The sequence below is a fragment of the Aethina tumida genome, chromosome 4, assembly GCF_024364675.1.
Source record: "Aethina tumida isolate Nest 87 chromosome 4, icAetTumi1.1, whole genome shotgun sequence".
NCBI classification, from domain to species: Eukaryota; Metazoa; Arthropoda; class Insecta; order Coleoptera; family Nitidulidae; genus Aethina; species Aethina tumida.
Window position 1 is genome coordinate 26,703,799 of NC_065438.1, and position 25,226 is coordinate 26,729,024.

At 27.7% G+C, this 25,226-nt stretch overlaps 4 protein-coding genes across 5 annotated transcripts in view; 2 read left to right on the forward strand and 2 right to left on the reverse strand.

Moving 5' to 3' along the window:
* Positions 1-807: 807 nt before the first annotated feature.
* LOC109594026 (pre-mRNA-splicing factor syf1 homolog) lies at positions 808-3,728 on the reverse strand. Its single transcript, XM_020009187.2, has 2 exons — positions 3,561-3,728; positions 808-3,471 (listed from the first exon to the last, which is right to left on the reverse strand). The coding sequence occupies exons 1-2, from the start codon at positions 3,606-3,608 to the stop codon at positions 970-972; spliced, it is 2,550 nt and encodes an 849-aa protein (XP_019864746.1). The 5' UTR covers positions 3,609-3,728; the 3' UTR covers positions 808-969.
* Positions 3,728-5,195, forward strand: LOC109594027 (uncharacterized). 2 transcript variants are annotated; one of them, XM_020009188.2, is made up of 7 exons: positions 3,728-3,929; positions 3,981-4,195; positions 4,249-4,305; positions 4,379-4,444; positions 4,499-4,564; positions 4,618-4,695; positions 4,743-5,195. In XM_020009188.2, exons 1-7 carry the CDS (start codon positions 3,871-3,873, stop codon positions 4,991-4,993), a joined length of 792 nt encoding a protein of 263 aa, XP_019864747.2. In that variant the 5' UTR covers positions 3,728-3,870; the 3' UTR covers positions 4,994-5,195. The 2 variants fall into 2 exon arrangements, with proteins under 2 accessions (XP_019864747.2, XP_019864748.2); XM_020009189.2 differs by having other exon boundaries at positions 3,789-3,929; positions 3,994-4,195.
* On the reverse strand, positions 5,193-7,699 carry LOC109594024 (F-box only protein 42). Its single transcript, XM_020009186.2, has 4 exons — positions 7,301-7,699; positions 6,936-7,232; positions 6,201-6,700; positions 5,193-6,086 (listed from the first exon to the last, which is right to left on the reverse strand). Exons 1-4 carry the CDS (start codon positions 7,425-7,427, stop codon positions 5,433-5,435), a joined length of 1,578 nt encoding a protein of 525 aa, XP_019864745.1. The 5' UTR covers positions 7,428-7,699; the 3' UTR covers positions 5,193-5,432.
* A 413-nt stretch (positions 7,700-8,112) lies between these two features.
* The window catches only part of LOC109594007 (mitoguardin), a 121,847-nt gene continuing 104,733 nt past the window's right edge, over positions 8,113-25,226 (forward strand). Inside the window, exons 1-3 of the mRNA XM_049965913.1 lie at positions 8,113-8,543; positions 8,609-8,762; positions 11,861-12,046. Coding sequence (XP_049821870.1) covers positions 8,448-8,543; positions 8,609-8,762; positions 11,861-12,046 — 436 coding nt within the window. The 5' untranslated portion in view covers positions 8,113-8,447. The remainder of the gene's footprint in view (positions 8,544-8,608; positions 8,763-11,860; positions 12,047-25,226) is intronic.

Genomic DNA, 25,226 nt, shown 5'->3' on the forward strand with positions numbered 1-25,226 from the left:
ATATTATATGAACTTTCTTTTAATAACTCATAAAGGGAACATAGGGTTACTGATTATTTAGAACAAGCTCATATTGCCAAAATTTTGGGTCTTTAAGATAAGAATTTACTTAAAATGTAGTATACAGTGGTAGCTAGAGACATAGCTGAAACGTTTCATGTCACAAATAATTTTCTGTAATGGTACCATACCAAGAAAAGGAACCTAAACAAATATTTCTGCATTGTATTGTGTATAATTTGATCCTATTCTGTTGAATTTGTATTCATTACACCAAAGTATTTTTCACAAACATTCTGAAAAATATTTAATATATTCTTGTGCAAACTTTAGTTTCTTCTCTGGTACTATTTATTTGTTACAAATCGTAGACAGATTTCTTTTTCTCATTCTTCCAATATGTCTGTCTATAAAGAAGTTGGTTTTTAAGACGTTTTTTATTATATTTTCTAATGAATGTATTTTCTTATTTGTTAATAATTTTGAAAACCATTTTTCTTGTGTTTTTAGCTACTATGTCAGTATATTTGTCATATTAATTATTATTCTCCTTTTCTTTCCACTCAAAGTTATTCAATAAATTAATATAGACCCTTTTAGGGTGCAAAAAACATACTGAACATATTTTGGATTAAATCCTTTTATGAAATTTTATATTATTTCTCTGAACACCACTGTCTCTTTCATCACAGTTTTAATACTCAATTATATAATTAACCAATTAGATAATATTATACAAAACAAGAATTTATATAAAAAGTTTGAAATTATTATTATTATTTTTAAATAACTAATAAACTAATAATAAACCATTTTCTAAAATATATTAAAAATAAATTTACTTTACAATATAAATATAAAGCAATGATATGAAATACATACACTTGATGAATTACATACTTAACAAAATTACTTAAATAAAAAAATAAATGAAACGAAATAGACTTAATGTATACCAAATTCAATCAATCATTCATCATTTTGTTCATTATTCTTAAGACTACCAAACACCTCTGAGGGGATATTTTGCTTTTCTACAGGCACCTCTTCTTCAACTTCTTCTTCATCATCATCATCATCATCAATATCAATTTCTTCAGAATTGACCACCTTGTCCTTGTTTGCGCCTTGCGTTTCTCCCCGAACAAACATGATGTTTCCTGGTCTTGAACCACCTGCAGACCCAGACATTTCTACTGCTTTGGCTTCTAAAAGACGCATACCATCCTTAACACCCGGCGCCAAATCCGCCACGGTCCCCGACATGCTTGTAGCAGAACTTAACATCTGTGCAGACATCATGTTAACTTGGGTGTTGTACATGGCTTGAACACTTCTCTTGATCCTCAACATCTCCCTCATGGTATCTTCATTGCCATGTCTTACTTCAAACTCTTTCCAGATCTGCCAGAAGTCAGTGGTCACTCTGGGATCACATATTTGGCTACAATGCGCATAAATGCCTCTAGCCCGATCAATTTCTCCTAATTTCGTCTCCATATCAGCAAAACGGATGCACATATCTCTTGTTTTATCTTCAGGTAGAACTTCAATTGCCTTTTCATAAATCTGTCTTGTTTTAGGGAGACCGTATATTTCGGCAGCTCGTTTGATATAAATGTTAAATACTTCAAACATTTCTTCTGGAAGAACAGCATTGGTAGACCTTTCATATACAGACATGGCATGCCTGGCCATACCATGCTCCTCCTCTAATTTCGCATAGAGCAAATATAAGGTCTTGGCAAACTGAGGCGGGCAGTTTTCTAGACATTGTTCGAATAAATCACGTGCTCTTTCTAATTTCGTACCGCCGTAACGCTTTAAAAATTTTGTTAAGTATGTATTCCATATATCATAAACGTTTGGCCACTTGAATAAGGATATACCCTTCTCATAAGCTCTGAAAGCTTCTTCAAAATAGTTGTTTTCTTCCAAAAATACACCATAATTAATTATAATTTGTGGCGTTGCAATTTTCAAATCTATAATTCTGTCATAGACAGCTTTGCAAGATTTAAATGTGCCGAAACTTTCCTCCAAATCAGCATACATTGACCAAACTTTTAAAGATTTATAAAGTCTGGCTTGAACAGTTTCAGTATCATCGTGATAGGCGACTTTTCTAGATGGCATCACAGTTGCTTTGTGCATTAGTTTCAGAGCATCATCATAGTTCTCGTTGCGGATCTCCATTTCCGCCCACTCACACCACACATTAGCAAGATCATCTACTTTTACATATGGAACAAGAGTTGCTTTTTCAAAAATTAGTCTTGCATCATCCACCTGACCATTACTTTCATAAAATTTAGCAAATTCTACCCACAATGTGTGAAGTTTTCCCACTGCTAATTTAGGATCTACTGTTTGTACTGCTTCAGTGTATGTGTTGATTATTTCATGAGGCTTTCCTTCATACAGTTGAACTCTTTTATGCCATTCCTGAACATTGTGAGGATTTTGTCTAAGTAAAACGGAATTTAATAAGAGCAGACGCCTTTCCATTAAATATTCAAAGTGAGCCAACCTAAGTTCCAAGTCAATATCATCATCTTCAGTGGGGTTAGATAATTTTGCGACTTCTTCCATTCTTTTACTCAGACTCAACTCTTCAAATTGTGCATAAGCATCAAATACCTGGGTAAAATCTCTAACAGTTGTCACAGTTTGTATAGCTTCTTCATAAATGTCTCTGGCTCTATCAAACAATCCACTACGTACATAATAGTTGGCCAATGAATTCCATAAATGTCCTAGTTGGTCTGTATACCTTCTTAGTCCACCTCTAATAATGGCATCCACATTAAGTGATCGAACTTCCCCTGGATTTTTAGAAATTAATTCACAAAGCTCATTCCACAGTTGATGTTTGGACTTCCCACGTTGTGAGATAAAATTCTCATCATTCACTATTTTTGCTAGCACTAATGAGCATTCATCCAGCCTTCCAATTTCAGTTAAATAATCAACATATTCCTCTGCATTTTCAGGAGCAAGCTTCAAATATCTTCTAAATACTCGCACAGCAGTCTCAGGAATGTCATGTTTCTTCACAAATCCTAAATATAAGGGCCAGATTCTATGATGTTGTGTAACAGGTAGAGCCCTTAAAGCACGATCAAACACTTTTCTAGTCCTTGTAATTTTACACTGGTCAGTCAAAAATGTACAATAATCCATCCAAATCCTAGGCATTTTATGCATAAACACTAAAGACCTCTCAAATGCGTTGTTTACTTCTTCATAAAGAGGATCTGTTATACACCTTTGTTTAACTTGTCTTCTTCTAGTTTTCAAGTAGTTATACCATAACTTATATGAACCTGGTAACTCCTTCAATGCTCGCTCATAAATAATGTTAACTCCATGCTTTGGGGCTTTCTTTTTGTGGTCTATGTACCTAAGCCAATGTTTTACAGAATATGGGTTCCTTAATATTTCCTCTTCATAGGGTAAATCTTCATCAGTCTAAAACAATTTAAGAAATTTGATTAATGTATACATTTTATATGTATAAAGTGTATAAAATATATTTTATATATAAAATTTTTACTTACAAATGTAATTTCCATTGGTTGCTCTTTATCGTTATTTTTAATAGGCATTTTGGAATTGTTTTCCAGATATATACGAACATAGAAAATCTATATACGAGTCGATTTAAAACGCTTTTTGAGGTTACCTGCACAGATAGGTTAGTTTACTGATCATCAACAGTCGCAGTGTTCGGTAATGTAGGACACGTTTTGTGTTGATTGTAAATTTATTTTAAAAACAATTTATTTGACTGAATTTGGGTATACTCTAATTTGGTTTTCCTACATTTCCTTTCTTTTATAAACTAAGACATTTATATTTGTTGAACAAATGTCTACAGTTTGCTATTTATGTTTTTCTAAGAGAAAACATAAAGTAACACTTCACTGGTAAGTTTTTAAAATTTATTTGCATAAATCATATCATAATGGTAAACATAGCTTTCCTCGCAAGACCGAGTTACGGCAGCAATGGATGGAAGTGTGTGGATTGAATCAAGATGAGGATGTATCACATATAAGACTTTGCTCAAAACATTTCAAATCTAGTGATTACGTTGATATAAATGCAAAATCACTTGGAGGACGATTGTCTTTAAAGGATGGCTCAATTCCGTCAGTAAAAGTTCCTTACCCAAAGCCAAACATACAATCAAGTAAGACTTTTATAAACAGAATAATTTTACACAATATCATCATTTACTTTTAGGTTCAGTAACCAAAAATTGTAACTCTATAACAAAAGCAAAAGAGGTTGAATTTATAGGTAAGAATGTCGTAAATTTTATTTTATTTACAATCATTAATTGTTTATAAATGACTGAATTTATGAATTGTAGGATTTGCAGAACCAATAAGTTGTTTAGAAGAACCTTATATTATTGTTGTATCAGATGGTCAAGAAAGTAAGTAAATGATAATCTGTTGTTACATATTATTACATATGTCTTAAACCCTAGAAAATGTGGACCAAACGATTCTTTTAGAAAATCCTCTACTAATTACTGCACCCACAACAGAGAAAAGTAAGATTTTTTATTAAAGGTGTTTAACTTATTTAAATGACATCTAATTTCAGGGGATGTAGAACAAATTGAGAATCACAGAATACCTGTGAATGATCCTGAAGTAACCTCACATGATATAAATGCAAAAGGTAAGACTTAAAATTATAATTCTATTATTCTAATCAAGCGTTTTCAGATCCTAAAAATAATAACATAATACGCAAACCGCAAAAAAAACACAATCAAAATGGATTTTACATTTCTGAATTTCAGTCACAAGTACCTGTACCAAAAAGGGCAAACAGAATTTTAAATATGATGAGACAAAGAGACGTTGAGAAAACGAAAAAAATTAAACAACTGCAGACCCAAAATCGATACCTGTTAAAACGTGTTGCAATCTTAGAGAAACGATTAAAACGTTTTAATAATCAAGACCAAGATTGATGATTGTCATTATAGGTAAAATTTTATATAAATGAATAAAACTGAAAAATAATTCTTTAAATATGAGGCATAATATTTTATCATTCAAAATATGACTTTATTTGAAGATATTGTCAGGATATTGACAAATGAGACTGATACTATTTTTAACGTTACGTTACTGTGATATTTATTTTCGTGTAAAATAATAAACGTTGACTCGAAATAATGATATTTTATTTCAATTCTACAAAAAATAAAGCAAAAACTTATAAATTTAATTTATACATTCATGTAATCAAATTACAATAAAAATCATTTTAAATGTTTGGTAACATCTCACATAAATTGAAACAATTAATAGGCACCATGATATAATTAAAAATATATAATTCAGATTATACTGATAAAATATCTTACTGGAAACAGTAACTGAGCAATTTATCTAAGTAAAAAAGAATTATATAACATAACTTGGAGCAGTTATAAAATGTAAAGAGTTGGAAATTTGACTGCTCAAATTAGTTGAATAACCCATTGTAATTTCAGCGGGCTCTTTCTGTATTCCGCCAAACATAATCAGCTCAGATTTTCCTTCAACTAGTGTATATAAAATTGTTTCTTCTGGTCCAATGTTTATGTTCTTTGGAGGCAACCATGTTGCATAAGAATGGGTTAAAACTTGTGAAATGTCCAAAACATATATTCCTAAATAATGAGTCTTCTTTTCTCTCTTGCCAGCTGTTTTAAATTTAACCTTCATTTTTTCCAATCGTTCTAATCGCTTAAGTTCGTCTTCCCGTTTTCGTTGGTCGGGACCATTAAATGCTGCCATGCTGTTCACTCCTGAATTCAGTCCATGAAGAACTAGATTTTTACTGGCATGTATATGAGCTGATTCATCATCTGCTTCTCTTTTAGGAGTTCTTAATGTACCCCTTCTGCCATTGACATTGTCATCTTTATCAGCTGGTCTATTTGCCAGATCTATTCTAGATAATCGCCCATCATCTGGTGGATTCATAACTTCTATTGGTGAACTTTTTGAGTGGTATCTTAATGGTGTTACTTCAGGATTTTTTATCTTATTAAGAACAACTATTTTATCACCAATCTGAAAAATAAATAATATCCATTAAAGTAATCAAACATGCTGAAGTTTTAGAAAAAAATGACTTTAAGTAAGTTTAATAATTAACAAAAAAGGAAATTAATGAATAAAATATACCTTGCACCCTGGATTGCTCCAAATATTTGTAGGTTCATGGGACTTCCCTTTTATACTAACTTGAGACCATTTCCATACTTTATCTGACATATTTAACAACCATGCATCAGCATAGTAAAATGAAGGACCACCAGAACCACCCACAATTAAAATATTTTCATTGTCAAGTACAACTTGAGTTTGGCCAAATCTCCCATGAGGTTTAGGTCCTGTTTCAATTTGAGGCTTCTTCCATGTCCAGTCTTCCAAATTTAGCACCCACACTTCATTTGATTTTTCACAGTGTACAGCTGTGTTGGGTTTATGCAAACCACCAAATACTACCATTGTATTATTAATAATTGAGGCTGAATGTCCAGCAACTGGAGCTGGAGAAAGGCCTGTGGTAGTTACACATTTCCAACTGTTTCCCGGGATGTCATACACATGAAGCTCATCAAATAAATGCCAACTTTGGTAAAGAGGGTAAGATGGGGGATAAGCCCATCCTCCAAATAGTACTAAAAATTTTAATTATTTATTATTATAGCAAAATTTCATATATTTATTTTTTTCTTTCATTTTATGTTTTTGAATTATTATTAATATAACTCATACAAGGATGTTAAATTTAGTTTTACATTTTGATGAATAAATACATTTTATTATGATTATTAGAATAATTCTTCAATTAAAAAGAAATTATGACTAGAATAAAACAAAAACATGAAAATCTCTTGTGTTATATATACATACTTAACATATCTTCATATCTAGTCAAAGAGCTACAAGCTTTTGGTGAGGGATAAGTTCCCATTGCCACAGGTCTAATCCATTGCCTTTTTGATAAGTCTAATCTCCATAAGTCATTAAAAGTGGTCATTGCACAAGTGCATCCTCCGAAAACATACATGGAATTCTCATGTACAGCTGCAGTATGTGAGTATCTCTTAGCTATGGTTGGTGCCATCTCTGTTGGTGTTATTTTGTCCCATCTTACATCAAAATCATTAATGGCTTTATATAAATTTCTTTGTTTGATTTTAACTACATCTGGAACAAAGAATTGAACAGTAATGAACATTCTATTTTTAGATAGTGGATCACAAAGTGTTACTTACTTAATACACATCTTCTCCATTTCTTGCTAACTAACATACAGTCATGTAAATCCTTGTATGGAGAAATTAAAGACAGTATAAACTCCAACACTTCCTCTGGTAAATCATCCATGCCAGCACCTTCCATTTTATGACTGTGAACTTGAATGAATCTTTGCCGGAAAATTCAAGTTGCTTTATTAGATGTTTCTTTTAAAATGATCATAAATTCATGAGAAATTTATTTTTGTTGATGTTTTGTTGGTGCATCATTTTTGAAGCACTGCCAACTTTTTTGGGTTCAACGCACAACAATGCTCTTTGACAAACAATTTGATTGAAAAGATGAATTAAGTTGATATTATTTACCAATTAGACACTAGCATTGACTATGAATATTTAAATCAATTAATTATTATGGTAAACTTCATAAATGGTGTCTCAGAAGTCATCTGTCAAGGATACATTTTGAAAAAATATTATTTTTATTTTAACATACACAATTTTTAATGATAAAACCCTTTTAAATTAAAATATATATACAATATATAATAATATAGATAATATAAATATTAATATTTCTTTTTCATTTAAGAATTAAAATTTTGGGAATGTCCAAAATTCTTTTAAACATTTTTAAAAGTGAATTTATGCAACAAAGATAAAAGGCTATATTAGAAATTATATAAAATTGAATATCTATAAACATTTATGTTAACATTTTATAATACTTTTTATAAAATAGTTTTTTTTATCATACACATTTTGATTTTATCATTTAGTTTTACAATTTTGGTTATGTTTAGCTTTTTCTATATTTTTATTGTATACAATAGAAAGCAAATATGTAAAATTAATGTACATATACAAATATAAAAACAAACATTTTTAAAACAAAATCTCGTAATCATAACCACTACCCGTGACATCCTCCGTCGGTCAGTTCGCGTTCGACTTTTGTGTGTGCGGGAGTTTTGATTTGATGTCACTTTTAAATAGTTTTTATTTTTAAATTAAGCGGCGTATTTTTAAAGTTTTGACTTTTGCATGTATTGCAAGTTGACTTGGTGCGCGAAAAGTATAATATATGTTTTTTATTCGGCGTTAAAGAGCGTTTAACCTATAATAAACATAATATAACCTAGAAAAAAACTAAATTTGAACGAAAATGTCTTTACTACCACATTTGGGGCCAGTAAATGAACACCTACAGCTCCTCAAACAAGCACTGCCTCAGAAATTTTCATTGTCAACAACACAAAAGGTAACAATAATTCATGTGATCACTTCTCGATGAGATGTTGTAATTTTGTGATTTTTGTCCAACAGGTGATTGTGCTGTCAGTGACAGCTAGTGTGGCTGTTGTGGGGATCCTTGCAAGATATTTAAGACGTAAAAAACGTGTGGTAGATCCCTCAAAACTGAGAAGAATCTTTAATAGCAAGCGATCAAGAGCTTCTGGCATTAGAAGTCCTAGTAATGGTTAGTAGAATGGTTTATAATTTTAAAATAAATTAATTGTTTGCTAAATAGTTTATTAAAAATTGTTTAACTATATATGAGTCAGTTTTTTTGTTGTTTTACAATTTATACAAATAAACAGAATCCTAATATAGAATCTTGGTAACTGTGTTAAAGGACAAAATAAATAATTAATGAAGATTATTATTGATTATTATTAGTAATATTGATTTGGTTTAGTTTCTGTATTTTATAGTAATTTGAAATAATATAATTTAGCGCTATGCGCAGAAGTATATACCGTGAGATGGCGCTTATTAGAGTCGTTTTGGTTGCGGTATATTGTAAGTGATATTGAAGATTAAATAACTACAATTTTTTAAATTATATATTAATCTTTGATAATATCATATTTTCTTAATTATGTGGTTTAACATTTGAATTAAAATGCAAGAATTGAAAGAAACTCAATACTTTATTATAAAATTATCTTTCATATAAATTTTATTTAGAAATCATAATTAATTACAATTAACTATAATGCACATCTTCGATAATTTGTTTTTACAAAATAATTAATACAGTTTTTTCTATTTGTATAAATTATTTTTATTTTACCAATTTAATAAAAGCAATTTATGAATTATATTTAATTATAATTTATCGCATAAATGTATTATTTACTTTGTATATTAAGCACGAGTAACTTTCATTTTACTTCTCAACTGAAATGAATTCTTTGTTCCTTTTGCTACTGAATTATTTCACTTTATGTGATGTATCTCGTTGGTTATATCAGTTGAATATTCAATTTTATTTTAATAAAAGAGTACATTTTCACGTAGTCTGAAATTTCAACAGCAAAAAATACAGTTTGTTGTGTAATTACTAAAATTTAAACAAAACGTGTGAATACATTTAGAATTCAACATATGCGTGTTTAGAGTTATACTCGCAAATGTTTTCAAACTAGCAATTTTCTATTACAACTTCAATTTTTCTAATTACGACATGGTATATAAAGTTCGTTTTACTAGTTCAAAACTGCGTGTTTTCGGAAAGTAACACCAAAAGCTTCCAAATAAAACATATATTTTTATTACTTGTATTTATACTATTAAATTATTTTAATAACTCAAATTTAATCAAATCTCAAAATTTATTAAATTCTATTTGAAATAAAATTATATTATTTAACTTTTATATAAAAGAAAATAGAATATTTTTTAATATTTAATATGTTATTTAAATTATTGTGAATTTATTCTGATTGCAATAATTAATAAAACTGTTAATTGTTATATTTAAAGTAAAAATAATACCTCAGATGTTTGTTAAAATATATTTATAAATGAAGTCGTTTTATTTTATTTTTTATATTATAACATAATAAAATATTTATTTTTTAATTTTTATTATTAAACTGAAATTGTTATTGAAAAGTTAATATTGTTAACTCTCATAATTTAAGGTATAAACAAATCCCAAGTTTCTGTATTTGTATAGAATAATAAGTTTTTTCTTTACAAAATTCTATCAAGTAAGAAATATATTTTTTATTGTGTATTTTAATTTTAAATGATATTAATTTAAATTATATTTAAAAATCAAGTTGTTTTATATATATATATATAACAATATAACAAAAAAAGTCAAAACATTTTCAACTAATTTTACATTAGTACAATAAGACTAAAGCATCAGAACATATTTTTTTTTTATTTCTTACATTTTGAAAAATAGTATCTAATTTTTTTTTAGTTTTTAAAATTACCAAATGTAATTTTAAAAACACATTCCAAAACATCAAATGAGAAGTAACTACAAAAAAGTAAACACGTTGATGCTATCAAATAAAATATATAATTTATATTATTTTTATTTAAATTTTTAAATTATATTAGTTACGCAAATTTATTTAAATATATTTATTAAATTAAATTTGAAAATGAAGTTGTTTTATTATTTTTTTTTATATTAAATCTTAATAAGGTAAAACCGAGGATGAAACTCTCCAATGAGAGTGACGATAATCTAAAATTCAAATTTTATAAAATGACTAACAGAACCAAAACAAAATAAGAAAATTATTTTTTTTATTTGTGATATTATTGAATACTCGACTAAATTAAAAATTAAACAAAGTTAATTTCATATACTGTGCATATGTTTATTTCAAATAATATAATTTAAAACATTAAACATAGATAAATAATGAAGCTGTATTGTAAAGCAACCACTAAGAAAGTAAACGCATTGATGGTGTCATGAATTTATATTTACGAAGCCTTTTAGGCAAATCGGCTTTTGACTATGGACCTTATGGTATGGTTCGTGACTTTATCCGTTAGTCGCAATTTCAACAAAATGGATCTTTCAATTGCCCGTGAAATCATATCACATCAATCTTTACCCTTCGACTATTTATAGGAACCCAATTCCTTAATCGATATCGCCAACATAATAAATATTACACGGAGGAAGAGACGAAATATAAATAGTAATTTAGTTATATTTCAGTTAAATTTAACAAAATAACAAGCAACACATAGTGTTGAGTATTATTTCTAATGATAAATGTAGTAAATATGTAAATTTTGTTTAGATTGGAGCTATCTAATTATTCAAACATGTTAGAAGGAGCATTGTATAAAATTAGAACACTGTGACGATTTTAGTTTGCTGCGATTAATTAGGATGATATAAATTGTTTGGTCCTGGACTGAATTGAACAAGTGAATATTGAGTCAAGGTCCTCCGTATCACTTGACAAGGTCAGTTCCATATACGTCCCACAACCTACGCTAATGGTTTGAGCAATTTTTTATTAAATAATGCACGTAATGTGGATTTGATTGTCCTGGCCTCTCGGTCATTGCAACTACGAAGTAATAAACTCCCCGGGTGGTAAAACAATAATTGTCATTTTATGGATCTTGGTATTTTTCTGTATTTGTTGCATCAGTATTATATTTTCATAATCTATTTATTGCTCAATAAGTGATGAAACTATCCAATCTTTTAATATTTCAGAAATGTTTTATATTTTTACAATTTATTTTATAACAAAATTTATGTAAAGAATGCTTAAATTATTAAAATTAATGAATTAATTACAGAAGTTGGCAGTATTGCCAGCAGTAGTGGGCGAAGAAGTGCAGCATTCAGCATCGCAGGAAGGCAAAGTTCTGTTATATCAGAGAAAGCTTCTATAGCTTCAGGAAGTTTAGTTAGTGGCGGGTTACCGATACCTGAAGGAGAGGAAGGATCCACACACTTAACTCCGCAACAATTGGGAGTAATGGGTAAGTGATTGTAATGTAATATGAGGGATAAAATTTAACCAAATCTGGTGTAATAATGACATTTTTTGATTTACAATTGCGTGTAGGACTCAGCTACTTTTTATTTGAGGTAATTACCATAGAATGTAATTATAAATAAATCCTGCTTTCCAACAGGATAATACTCGACCTTATATTGCTAAGGATACTTTGTTTGTGTTTCCAATATTCATGTAAATTTATTGCTACGTGTGACTGGCAAGGTCACCAGACTTATCATCGATTGGGGTAGGTAGCATAGCACTTCCAGTCATCCCTCTACAAACTGGCGGATCTTCAATAGAGGTAGCTTAAAATAAAAGTAACCAACTTATTAGATTCATATCAAGACGACTCAGTGAATGTCTAGATCATCGTGGAGGTCCAACTTCAATAGTCTTAAATACTAATGTATAATATATATGTATATATTCAATATTTTTGTCTAAATTTTTAATCAAATCAACTCAAAGTGTACACCAATAATCAATGAAATTTGATATTTGGATTAGGTCTATGTAGTATATTTTCTGTTACTGATTATTTTTCAATTTTCACACAAATAAACTCGTGTTCAATAGTTAGGAATATAGAAAAAAAGTTTGTAAAAATCATGTTGTGAATTTTTTGTTATTTGATCCTTTAGCTTTAGCATATCCCAACAAATTTCAACAAATACCCGTGCAAACATGCTATTATATATACAGTTCTGATCATTAATATAACAACTTTTTAATATAAATAATCATAACTTTTTTATTTAATATGAACTGTTAAAATAATTTACTATTGTTTTTTTACACTATTATATTCTTATTATAAATATATTAAATTTAATTTTGAAAGGGATTTTAGTAATTAAATCTGTGTTATTTAAGGATGTGATAAAAAAGGTGATTTTTGGGATTTTTTTTAAAGAAAACTACAGCATCAAATGTGTATATATACATATAATTTTAAAAATAAAAAATAATAAAAAAATGTATATATTAGAGATTAATTTACCTTTATAAATTTAACATATACGTAGCTAAATAATAAAAAATAAAGCGTTTAATTTTACTAATGATTATTTGTTTTGGGCTGACAAAATGTAGAGCAACTTTTGCCATTTAATGTTTTATTAGTACAAATAATTTGTAATTGGTATTTTAATTAATTATACACTAATATTTTGTAAAATATCTATTATTATGAATAATTTCCAGGCCTAATTACTATACTTTTTGAGTCTTCTCTTGTTGTTCATTATCTTCCGTAAGTTTTCAATGGGGTTTAGATCGGGATATTGAGATGGTCAGTTCATAACATTAATTTTTTCCCTTAAAATCCAACTGGATTAAACTTGAATTCGTCACTCCAAATCACTCGTTTCCGACCATTCAAAGTTCAATATAAATGAGACCTGACAATCTCAAGTCTGTAAAACTAAAAATTATTGTCAGTTTTGTGAGGATTAGTGACATTTAGTAAAAAGTTGCGTTACTTTTTGCCAGCTGAATATTTATTTTTTTTTATTTGTACCCAACAAAATTACTTTTAATACAAGAAATATTTACCGCTATGTTTGTATACAGTGTGTTCATAATTGGTATAAATTATATTATATTTGTTTACATAGGACTGTACTAATTTATATATTTTAATAGTTGCTCTACTTTCTGCCACTGTATTTACGTTTATTCTCGATTGTGAAAAAAAAAAAAATAAAATTTAACAAAATGACAGAGTTTTGAAAAAATGTTTATAATTTTACCCTAAAATTTGATCATTTTTGGCCTTCCAAAATTATATTTTGAGAACAAACGAAAAATTGGAGGGTCATTGTACAATCATAGGAACTGTAAACATAGGAAAAATAAGCAAAAAACAATTTAAGCTATCGGGTGATTTGTCTTCGAGTTTCAACTGCAGTAAATTTGAAAAAAATAGTTTCGAGAAAAACACGTTTAAAGATGAAATGATTGATTTCATTGTTATATATATATAGAGCTAATCTGCTATTCCATGTCCATATAATTCATTTTCCTCTTCTTCTTCGCTTAACTTTTTTATGTCGATATTTAAAAGCCACAAAACATGCACTAATGTTTATTTCAAATGCATTTGTAATCATAGGCCCGGAATTGATATATGAAACATTCACACATCAAAGCAGTTTTGAATCCTAAGTCTCGCAAGCTTATTTACACGTCACTAAATTGCTTATTGTGTAAAAAATTGAAATTAAAAGAATAATCGAATATCTAGTAGTTGGATTAATCAAAATAAAATCATCATCACAGCCCGAACAATAAGACTAGTAGGCCCTGTAATAAACGTAATCTTCTAACTGTTGAGTAACTACTCTTTAAAAGGCTATAACTCAAAAACTATTCGAGGGAAAGTACGCAACTTTTTAAAGAATAAATTTAGACTGATCAGTTGCAAAGAAGACATAATAATAACAGAAAAAAACGATAAACATGATAGATATTTGCATCCACATCAAGTAATTCAGATCATATTTTTAATATATTTTAGTAAGTTGCTATAATTATGACCACTACTGAAACATAAATAGAGTATATAATTCATAAAAGTTTAATATCCTTTACTTTTGACCATGAGTTTATAATGATTTACTAATTGTGATATCACCATGTTTTATATTTATATCAAGCTGCGTAATATCTACATTTAACGTGACTTTGTCCTTTGTTGAAAACCTTGTGTTCTCAATACTGCGAAAACATTACTTCTTGTCACGTTTTATAGCTATGTCTAATTTGTTATCGAGACCTAAAGAAACAATTCGCCACTAGTTTGTGTGATTCTTCACACTTGCTAAATAACTTACTTATTGTTTAGGTTCCGTTGTGCATATTCAAAACCACCGCAAACAGTTCCTCGGTCTCATTTGTGTTGTGTTTCAGTTTAGTCACGTTTTCTTTTTTGCTTTCGAAAACATCAAACATGCACGGTAAATCGAAGTCTGCGCACTGTTAATTTTATAAATGCACGATATTTGATTATAAATCACGTGGCTTTATGAAAATAGCGAAAATTACGTGGAGATGAAAAAACTGAAGATTTATGGCGTCACCGTTACAGTCTTTACCATATTCCACTTTTGATTAATTGATGAATTTACCCTCACGAACCACAATTTGTCAACGGTGTCTACTTTATAAAACTGATTAAATTACAAAGATGTGGCTTAATTAAAAATGGGTAATTTTCTTAAAAAGTTTAATAATGACACTTATCACTAGACATATTACTCCCATTAATATTTGTCTCAAAATAATTGTTTTATATGTATCCATTTTTGGCCCACAATATAACCTTTGTACATAGTATTAAATTTGTAAACAATTAAGTAATAAATTGCATTTGGGCTGATAATGGATGCTTTCAAAATTCCACACAACCATCATTAAAGACTCGCACAATTTGATATTAAATTTTATTGATAGATTTCAAAGCAAGGCTAACCTTTCCATCGAAAGCTTTCAAACGCGACAGTACCTATCGAGGTTAATTTGTGCACGGCAATTTTAAGTGCTCCTTATAAGCTGGTTGCGATATTTTTACCGCAAAATTCATCAATTAACGTGCCGGATGGTTAAAAGACAATTTAAAATTTGCATTTGACGAGGCGGATTGAAATGATTGCTTCAATTTGCGGAAAGGAATTAGTCAGACGCAGCAAAGCGGGCGCCAACCTACTTTCCTGCAATTCTATTGAACCAATGCTGCTGAATATTTCCTAATATGCTTGTGAAAAAGTATGTAATTTTAGGAATATCTTTATTAATAAAAAATGAATATATAAATATCTGAACGTAGAGAAATCGAAGAATAATGAATGTATTACGAAGAACAATTAAGTGATTTAATTAAAACACCTTTTAAATGTAAATGATTATAAAAAAATGTTAAATGTATTGAATATTCATATTATAGAAATATATTTTGCATAAAAACAGAAATATTTAATCACTAATGTATTTAAAACTGCGGTAATAACAATTTTAATATAAATTTATGATAAACAATAAAGTATTTAAACTCCTGATTAATTGCTTAATTTTAAATATAAAAATATGAATTAAATTTTTATAAATGTAAAATATTGAAAAAAATATTTAAATAAAAATAAATGAATTATATATTATAGAATGTGTGCATATGTACAAAAATCTCCAAATAATTAAAGATGATTTCTACACAGTTCTAAGAAGTCTATCTGTCTGACTGACTTGTGGCAATACAATTTGTATATTTTAAAATAAAAACATACATAATGTTCCATTTAAAATAACAAAGTTCTGATATTTTAAATGGATTTTAAGTAAGTAAGGAAGACCCAATATGAAACTTAGAAGTACTAATAATAATACCTCAAAGGATGGATTTCGATTAACGTGTATGTTAAAAATGATCTATTCAGCATCAAAATTGATGGCTTTATAGTTATTTTAGTTAGACTATCAGTCTGTAAAAATTATTGTAAATAAATTAACAATTCAAAACGTTTAGGTATGGGTCATGGTACAGCTATTTTATTTGCAATTTCATGTAGAATTTAAAAATCCAAAAATACAGACGATATATCATTAAAAATATTGTTCAAAATAAATTAAAAAGTCATGTTGAATAAGTTGGTGAAACACATTGTATATTATTTGTATCTATATTTATATTACATTTCTATAAATATGGAATTAATATTAAGGAATAATTTTTTTTTTTATTTTTCATAGAAGTTATATTAGAAAAAGTGAAAATTTTCACTTTGTATTTTTATGGATGTAAAATGAAAAAATAAACTATATTATATTAATTATTGATTAATTATACTAATTATAATCTCAACAAATAGGACGTGTTTTTATTCGACAGACTTTTTAAAGTAAACAATATTTACAGCAATAAATCCAGAATAGTTTTTTTTAAATTTCTCATAAATACTACATTAGAACAAACTAGAATTGGAAAATTTCTTAATTGTAATATTTTTCTTTGTTGTTCCCTATCTTTTCAGCCAATTTTGGGATATGATTTTTAATTTTATAATAATAATAAAAACAAATAGCGAGATATGATCCTTTAAAATAAAGTTTATTGTATTCTTCAGCAATATTCAGTAACAAATACTAAATAATTTTATTTGAGTTATTAAGTTAGGTTATAAATATTGCGCTAAAAAAATCTTTAGAGGTAAACATTTTCGTAACTTTAATATGAACAAATAGGTTTTTTTTGAAAATTTGACATAAAGATAACATTAGAATAAACTTTAGCAGTAAAGTATCTTAATTTTAATATTTTTCTGTTTTGTTTTGAATCATTCTTCTCTTTTTCTATTGGCCAATTTTCAAATTTTATTTTTGTGGAATTAAAATACATATTACAGTTAACTTAAATTAATTTAATAATAATATGTCCATATAGCGGGAATAAATTTAAATTAAAATTTATATTTCTACATTCTCTATACTATATACTATAAATTACGTAATATACTAATCGAAAACCGTTTGATCTGACTGAATTTTGTGAGAGATATTATGCATGACAGAGACAGTCTGCAAATTTGCTTCGTAGTGGAAATCTTTTAGTGCCTCTGTCTGTCGTGCATAATGCAATAAATTACGTAGAATCAGTATATCATATACCATACTTTTTCCAAGAATATCAAAATTTTCAGTGACAAATAGCAAATAGTTTCATTTGAAGGATTATCATAAATATTACGTTAGAATAATCTTCATAAGTGAACATCAGTCTTTAAAGTAAAATACTTTTTCTAGGAATATCGAATCTGTTAGTATTAAATATTAATTTTTTTTAACATATATTTAAGATTTGTTACTATGTTCTATACTATAATATATAATATATACCGTATATCATATTTAAGATCACATCATTTTTTTGAGTAACAAATAGTTTTATTTGGGTTATTTTCAATGGTATATCTCGTATATATTCTCTAATCTCAATAGATATTCTGTCTGTGTGTTATGGATGGCATTTGTTTTGAATAAGTAGCAGGGAAAACATTTCAAGTAATTTCTGTAGATTTATTTTAACCTCCCTTATTTTATTATTTGGTATTGTTTGTTTTATTTGTTTTTGACTGAGGTAAATATCGTCTTCCATAAAAAATTTATGAGGGAGTGACTTTTTGCAATTTCACAGTATATTTAATGTGATTCTATGTATAATTTTTTTCAAATGTTAAATAGGTGTATTTGACTGCGGGCTCTTCGTTTTTAACGTGACCATATTTATGTTGGTATCTTATTTTTCCTTCACATTTACGTCGAGCTGTTATTATTCTATCAACAGTCCATATGTTCGTATACATTAATGTTTGTAGATAATGGCCAATTTTGCAAGATCGTGCCAACTGTTTCAATATTTGCAAGAAAAGACATACCTTTATGTAAATGAATAAAGTCATTACAATATTATGTATATGAAAACAGTTTTGTATAAATACTTAATCTTCGTGTGTAAATATTAACCACTATAATATGAAACTTTAACTACCATGTAATAAGTACAAGTTTTACTGGAATAGATTAACGCAACAAAACAAAAAGAAATTTTAATGGCAAAATAATCGTTTAAATCGATATATCCGCATATTACGGGTAGTTTTATTAAAAATCCATAAAACAGATATAAAGTAGAACTGCAAAGAACTCGGTACGTATTGATTAGTGTTTGAAAATATGCCAAGACCTTCCAAAGACATCGCTGATATCCTGCCGAATTTCAAGTCACGTACAAAAACTGTAAAAGTGTCGCCGTGCAGACGAAAATATAGAACTCGGAGTCCGTTTTAATTTTGTCATTTCATGTCCAAAGTAACATGGGAGTTATTGAATTTTTAATATCGCTGCAGCCGAAAGTGAAACTGAAACGTTGCAGGGGAAAGTTTTGAATGACTGCATTTAAGTGTACACTTTAATAAAGCGCCTTTCTGGGCAAACAAATCTTTAATATTTTTTAATAGTTAATTAAATTGCACCATTAACTTTTACTCCTAAGAAAAACCATTCTTTCGAAGATAATTACACTTTTTTAATTACACCAACGCTTTTGACTCTAGTGTCACGTGAGTTTAGCAGTGGATGAACAAAAGGGCTTTTACACTAATGGATTATGGTGGGTTGGGTGAGCATTTCGGGACGCGGGATTAATTGTCATTTGTAAGGTCGAAAACGTAAGCCCCACCGGTCGTTTTCGGACACAAACCCGAAATGCACCCACCGTCATTTGTCAAATTATCAGAAACTTCTGAGCTGCACTCATCAATCTTTCTTTCTGTGGTGTTCGGATTAAGAACTAATTTTATAACACTACCTTACAGTAGAAATATAGATGCTGATCTGATTATGGAAAATTTATGTTTTTGCGTTTAGAAGTTACAACTAATAGAAAGTCATGCAATTTTAATGATTTTCAGCCGTTTGAGTAATTTATTTGAACAAATATTTATAAAGTGCCTAGTTTCTATTATAAACGTTTCAATTCTTGGTAGATCAATACCGAATGAAAAACGAGAATTTTATGATGGAAAGGAGACAAAAAGAATATTTAAATTTGCTAGTAAATCTCTCTATATAAAAAGTTTTAACTTTACTAATTAAATATTTTGGTATGATTATATCTTAGAATGTATAATATAAATTATACACTGAAATATAAAAAATTTTCTTTTCTTTGAAAAAACTGATAAAAATTTAGTGAATTTTTGATATAGGTGTTTTGTTCCATTTATGTGTGTGTTCAGAATACCTAATACTTTTCAAGATTTTCTTAATTCAGGTTCAGATTTAAATATCCAAAATGTTCTATCAGCAAATGATTCTTACAGAGTTTTAACAGTCGAAGCTTGAACGATCTATTTATTATTTGTTATTTATTTAAAAAATCTAAAAAATTGGTTATTAAATATTTCTTGAACTAAATCTTCAAAATATTTTGATTTTTTGTTAATAGATTACAAAATTTTTCATTAAGACCTTTCTCGATTGAAAACTTGAATGAATCACTAGCTATTATTATTATTAATATTATTATAAATGAGGTTCTTCTATATTTTGTAAGGGCTGATGATAATGGTTTTGATCCTGAGAACTGGAGAACAATAATTTTTAAAACAACATAATACTGGTATTATATTTTTAGCAGTAGTTTTTTATTAATATTTTAGTTATTCAATAATAATATTAGAAAAAATATATTTATTAATCATTATTAATTTTCATAAATTTTAGTATTTATGAAAAAATATATTAAATAAGAGAAAGAGTCAAGGTTTATACTTTCATCTACCCTATTGCAAATATTTCTAATTATAACTGATTGAATAACAAAGATTCTTTATTTGCAGTATTCATTTTTTTCAATTATATTATACAATATTTAGGATTAGATTAACCTCATAAATTATGTGGTTATATTACTAATAAATAAAGAGTAATAAGAGCAAGTCAGTTGAAAATATGGGAATTATGAAGATATAGGTGAAAATACTGAAATATTATTCTGTTATTAACTGAAAAATTATAAAAGTTTTCAGTATCAATAAATTGTAGACGATTATTTTCTCTTTCTTCCTACACAATTTGGCATATAATATTTTTAATAATTTTTTATTCCCTGTTAATGATGAAATATAGCCATTTTTTACCAAAGTGTAAATTAAGAGGTACTTCTCTTTGAGTAAATTCAATAATTAAAAATTTTTGGTGCCGAAAAGTTTTAGGAAATGTCTACCAGCATATAATATTACGCAGATGGTTTGACAAGTCTCCGTTTTGGAAATTTCAGTGTCGAATATACACCTCACTCTGGTCGACAATCCAAAAAGTGAATGAAATATTTCATCTTCTGATATCAAACGGAATTAATTATCTGCTGTAGTCTTAGAAGTATGTAATACTTCTTATTACAAGATCTTCTATCAGTAAATGTTTCTAATAGAGAGAGTATCATCGAAGGCTTGAATTTATACTTGTAAATGTTTTGTTGAAAGTAATCAGTAATTGTCTAAATTATTTAAAAATATATATTAAAATTTGCTAATTACTGAAATTATAGCCAATGTCAATCAATCATATTTTATTGATTTCCACAGTTCAAATAAATCAAACATAGAGATTTTGCTGAAACTTATATTCTAGTTTTTTTCTATTATTCTTTATTTTCTTTATTGACATTTGTAGAAATGTGGTTGACTATCATTTTAATATAATTGGGACACTTGTATTTTCCTTCAATTTTACTTGTTGCCAATCTTAAAAATTTGTTTATCATAATACATAAAACAATTATTCATATACAGGTTTTAGTTACCATCGCTTCGGCTCGAATAAAAATATGTTTTACTTTAAAATATTTTGATATATCAATGGAAAATAGTTAAGAAAAAAAATAGAAAGAAAAATTATCAAGAAATATAGTAGTTCCTGGAAGTAGTCAATAATTTCAGGAATTTCCTAAATTCAGAGCACTAACTTAAGTACTCAAGACATTTGTTTTTGATGTTTTATCTAGAAAATTTTTCTTGATCTGAAACTTCAAACATTTTTTGATTTTATGTTAACAGATTACAATATTTTTTAGGAATTCAGGTACTTACCTAATCAAATAGTAGAATTCTACTAATTATTCAGTAGTTTTCTGAATTACTTATAGAAATATGGAATCATTCAACCAGTTTTTACACTCCAGATAAATGAAACTAAACTTAATGAAATGATAAAAATTTCAAATAAATTAGATTTAGATAATATTACACATACTACTGAAATTAAAAATATAGAGATTTAAATATAGAGACATTGTTTTTATATCCAAACTTAAATTTCCAAAGCTTGAAATGTTTGTAATTGAATAAGCTGTAAGTCAATTATTTTTCGATCGAAACGAATCGAGTGCCGTTGGACGCATAATTTAATCACCTTTCTAGCAAAATATAATTTATCTCCGTTCAATTTGGACGCTAGTTTAAACCAAAAAATACAGAACTGGATAAATATCCTAAACGTTTAAAATTAATTTGTTTTTCAACGCTTATAAATTACCAAAATAAAAAAGATGTGTAATATTTTAATCCACAAATAATTCTTTTTCGAAACCAATTTGTTATGTAGTCATTTCCGATAATAACTCAAAAGTAAATTTATTGAATGAATTTAACATTTAATGGTTTACCACAGAAGCCACAATTAAAACATACGATACGAGTATGGCATTGAATAAACAATGACCAAAATACCGGGTCCCTATTTTACATCAATTTCCCATGCACAAACCGGGGTTTCCCTATTAACGAACAATGCGCCTCAAGTAATGTTACCACAATAACGCGTTGGATTCGCCTTGCGTTCATTTACGAGATTATGTCAGGCGAGGGAGACTTCAAAAGCTTTTGCGGTTTACGGGATCAAATTAACGAGGTCAAAGGAACAACTGTCTGAAGAGAAACCAATCAGGTACGATGTAATTGTCTTTATCAATTAGAAAAGCATCACAGGAAATTATTTGCTGGTTTATTATTGGATTGGCTTAAGGATACATTTATTTTTTGTTGTTTTGTTTTTGAAGGCAACAGAAAATAATAACAATGAAAATTCTATTATATCCTTCACAGCTTCAGCGTGATTATCTATATTTCTGATTTCATTGATGTTTCAACAAACAAAGAAGGCATCTGGAAAAATCTCTTAATGATCTTTATTTTATTATGGCCGTCCTTTTTTTTTAATGTTGCCATTGCAGTCTCCACTGAAGTGCAATTGTCGACACGCTCCTAATTAGTTGTCATTAGATGATGACGGACAAGTAAACGAGCCCGCAGATGTTTTGCATTCAACGCTGTGCAGAAATTGTCTTCAATTACGCACAACACAAGCGTGAAATGATAAGGAGGCAAGTGGTTCTGAAGAAATTTAATTTCCGTTTATTATTTTCGCCTTGGAATAAAGGAAAACACGTAATTACCTTAGGCGGACGTTGTTAAACGATTCCGTTTCTGTTTGATTTTATTTCGATATTAATCAATGTGCTGTCCAACAGGAAATTGTTGCACATATACAAGATGTCGCTGAAAGTATTCTTTAATATAATGTTCCGCTATAAAAAATGAGATCCAAAATAAATCGATGGGCGACATACGACTTTGGTAGTTGTACTTAACATAATTTTATACTTTGCCTTATTGTTGTGCAAATACAGAATATTGTACTATCCCAATTTTGCCGGTATTCAAATATATCAAAGTTACAATTCCAACCCTTATCGAAGTAACCAGAGTTATGTTACCTTCTCTCCACATAAATCTCAGGCTGTGATTTTAATATTACTGCATTTTAATATTCAAATACTTAATATGATGCAGAAATTAAATGAAATTAATAATAGTCATATTTAAGTTTGCTGTTCATGGTTTTGTCTAAAACTAATCTAAACTACTTTTCTCCTAACTTAAGAGCTGGAAATGAGAATATTCCTAGGGTATTGGAACCTTAATTTTTCTGGACTTTTCAAAAGCTGATGGTTATACAAACAATAATGTGGATAATATTGTTTCATTACCTTTTAAATGATATGAAATGATTTTTATACCATATATTTAATTTAGAAGGAAAAATATGTTTTTATAATTGATATAAATAAATATGTTCTTAGATGATTGGAAATATCAAAATTATCAATACAGAAGAATCAAACTGTGTTTTACATCTTAATCTTTCTATATAATCCAAAAGTAGAAAATATAAAACTTCTAAATTGGATAAACATGTCATTAAACGCAAATTAAATACTCTTAATATATGGTAAAAGTATCTTAATGCTTAAACTTTCTTCACCTGTCAATAAAGGTCATTACTCAAGAGAAAATATGATTATTTTAAACAATATTCCTTTCATTAACAATTTTGGAAGTGCTTTACACTTTAATCTTTCTACGCCTTTCAATAATAGCTGTTTAAACAAAATATAAAACTTCTAAATTAGATGAAAATGTTATTAAAAACAAATTAATTATTTTTAATAAAGAAGTATTTTAAATCTTAAACTTTATTCATAGATGATTTGAAGAGGGAACAAAAAAATATAATAATTTTTTTAAAGAAATTAAGTTTGCTATTTTCATTTATATTCAAATTAATTCTTTTGTAAACCATCTAAATTAACAATTTGGAAGAGTTAAATTATGCATTAATCTTTCTACATCTTTCAAACGCAGCTGTATAAACAAAATGTAAATCTTCTAAATGGGATTATAAAGTTACACATTTTAAATACTTTTAATAAATAAATAATTAGGTATCTTTTTTCTTAAACTTTTTTTACTTGTTAGTGGAGATTATTATATAAGATAAAAAATATGTTCTTAGATAATTTGAAGAGTAAACAAAAACTATGTTTTTTTTAAAGAAATTAAGTTTGTTATATCGTTTCATTAGCAATTTATTTCTTTTGTGAAACATCAAAATTAACAATTCGGAAGAATTAAATTGTGCCTTACACATTAATGTTTCTACATCTTTCAAATGTAACTGTATAAAAAATATAAAATTTCTAAATTGCATAATGATGTTATTAAACACAAATTAAATATTTTTATAAAGAAATAAGTATCTTGATTTTTAAATATTCTTCACCTGTTAACGGAGGTTAATATTGATGAGAAAAAATATGTTCTTGATGATTTGAAGAGGAAATAAAAAATATGATTTTTTTAAAGAAATTAAGTTTGCTATATCCTTTCATTAGCAAATTAATTCTTTTGTGAAACATCAATTTGGAAGAATCAAATTGTGCTTTGCACATTAATCTTTCTACATGTAGCTGTATAAAAAATATAAAACTTCTAAATTGGATAATAAGGTTATTATCACAAATTAAATATTTTTATAAAGAAATAAATAAGTATCTTGATTCTTAAACATTCTTCACCTATTAACAGAGGTTATTATTGAAGAATTCTTATATGATTTGAAGAGGAAACAAAAAATCAAATCAAAATTAACAATTTGGAAGTGTCAAATTATGCTTCACACCTTAATCTTTCTACATCATTCAAACTTAACTGTATAAACAAAATATAAAATTTTTAAATTTTTAAAAATAAATTAAATATTTTTGG

Excerpts from the sequence above, each read along its gene's own strand:
- LOC109594026 (XM_020009187.2), bottom strand. The coding sequence starts at position 3,608 with ATGCCTATTAAAAATAACGATAAAGAGCAACCAATGGAAATTACATTT. Across the intron at positions 3,472-3,560 it reads AACCAATGGAAATTACATTT|ACTGATGAAGATTTACCCTA; the intron begins GTAAGTAAAAAT and ends AAATTGTTTTAG.
- LOC109594027 (XM_020009188.2), top strand. The coding sequence starts at position 3,871 with ATGTCTACAGTTTGCTATTTATGTTTTTCTAAGAGAAAACATAAAGTA. Across the intron at positions 4,306-4,378 it reads AAAAGAGGTTGAATTTATAG|GATTTGCAGAACCAATAAGT; the intron begins GTAAGAATGTCG and ends TATGAATTGTAG. Across the intron at positions 4,565-4,617 it reads TGCACCCACAACAGAGAAAA|GGGATGTAGAACAAATTGAG; the intron begins GTAAGATTTTTT and ends ATCTAATTTCAG.
- LOC109594024 (XM_020009186.2), bottom strand. The coding sequence starts at position 7,427 with ATGGAAGGTGCTGGCATGGATGATTTACCAGAGGAAGTGTTGGAGTTT. Across the intron at positions 7,233-7,300 it reads ATGGAGAAGATGTGTATTAA|ATGTAGTTAAAATCAAACAA; the intron begins GTAAGTAACACT and ends TCTTTGTTCCAG. Across the intron at positions 6,087-6,200 it reads GGAGCAATCCAGGGTGCAAG|ATTGGTGATAAAATAGTTGT; the intron begins GTATATTTTATT and ends TTTATTTTTCAG.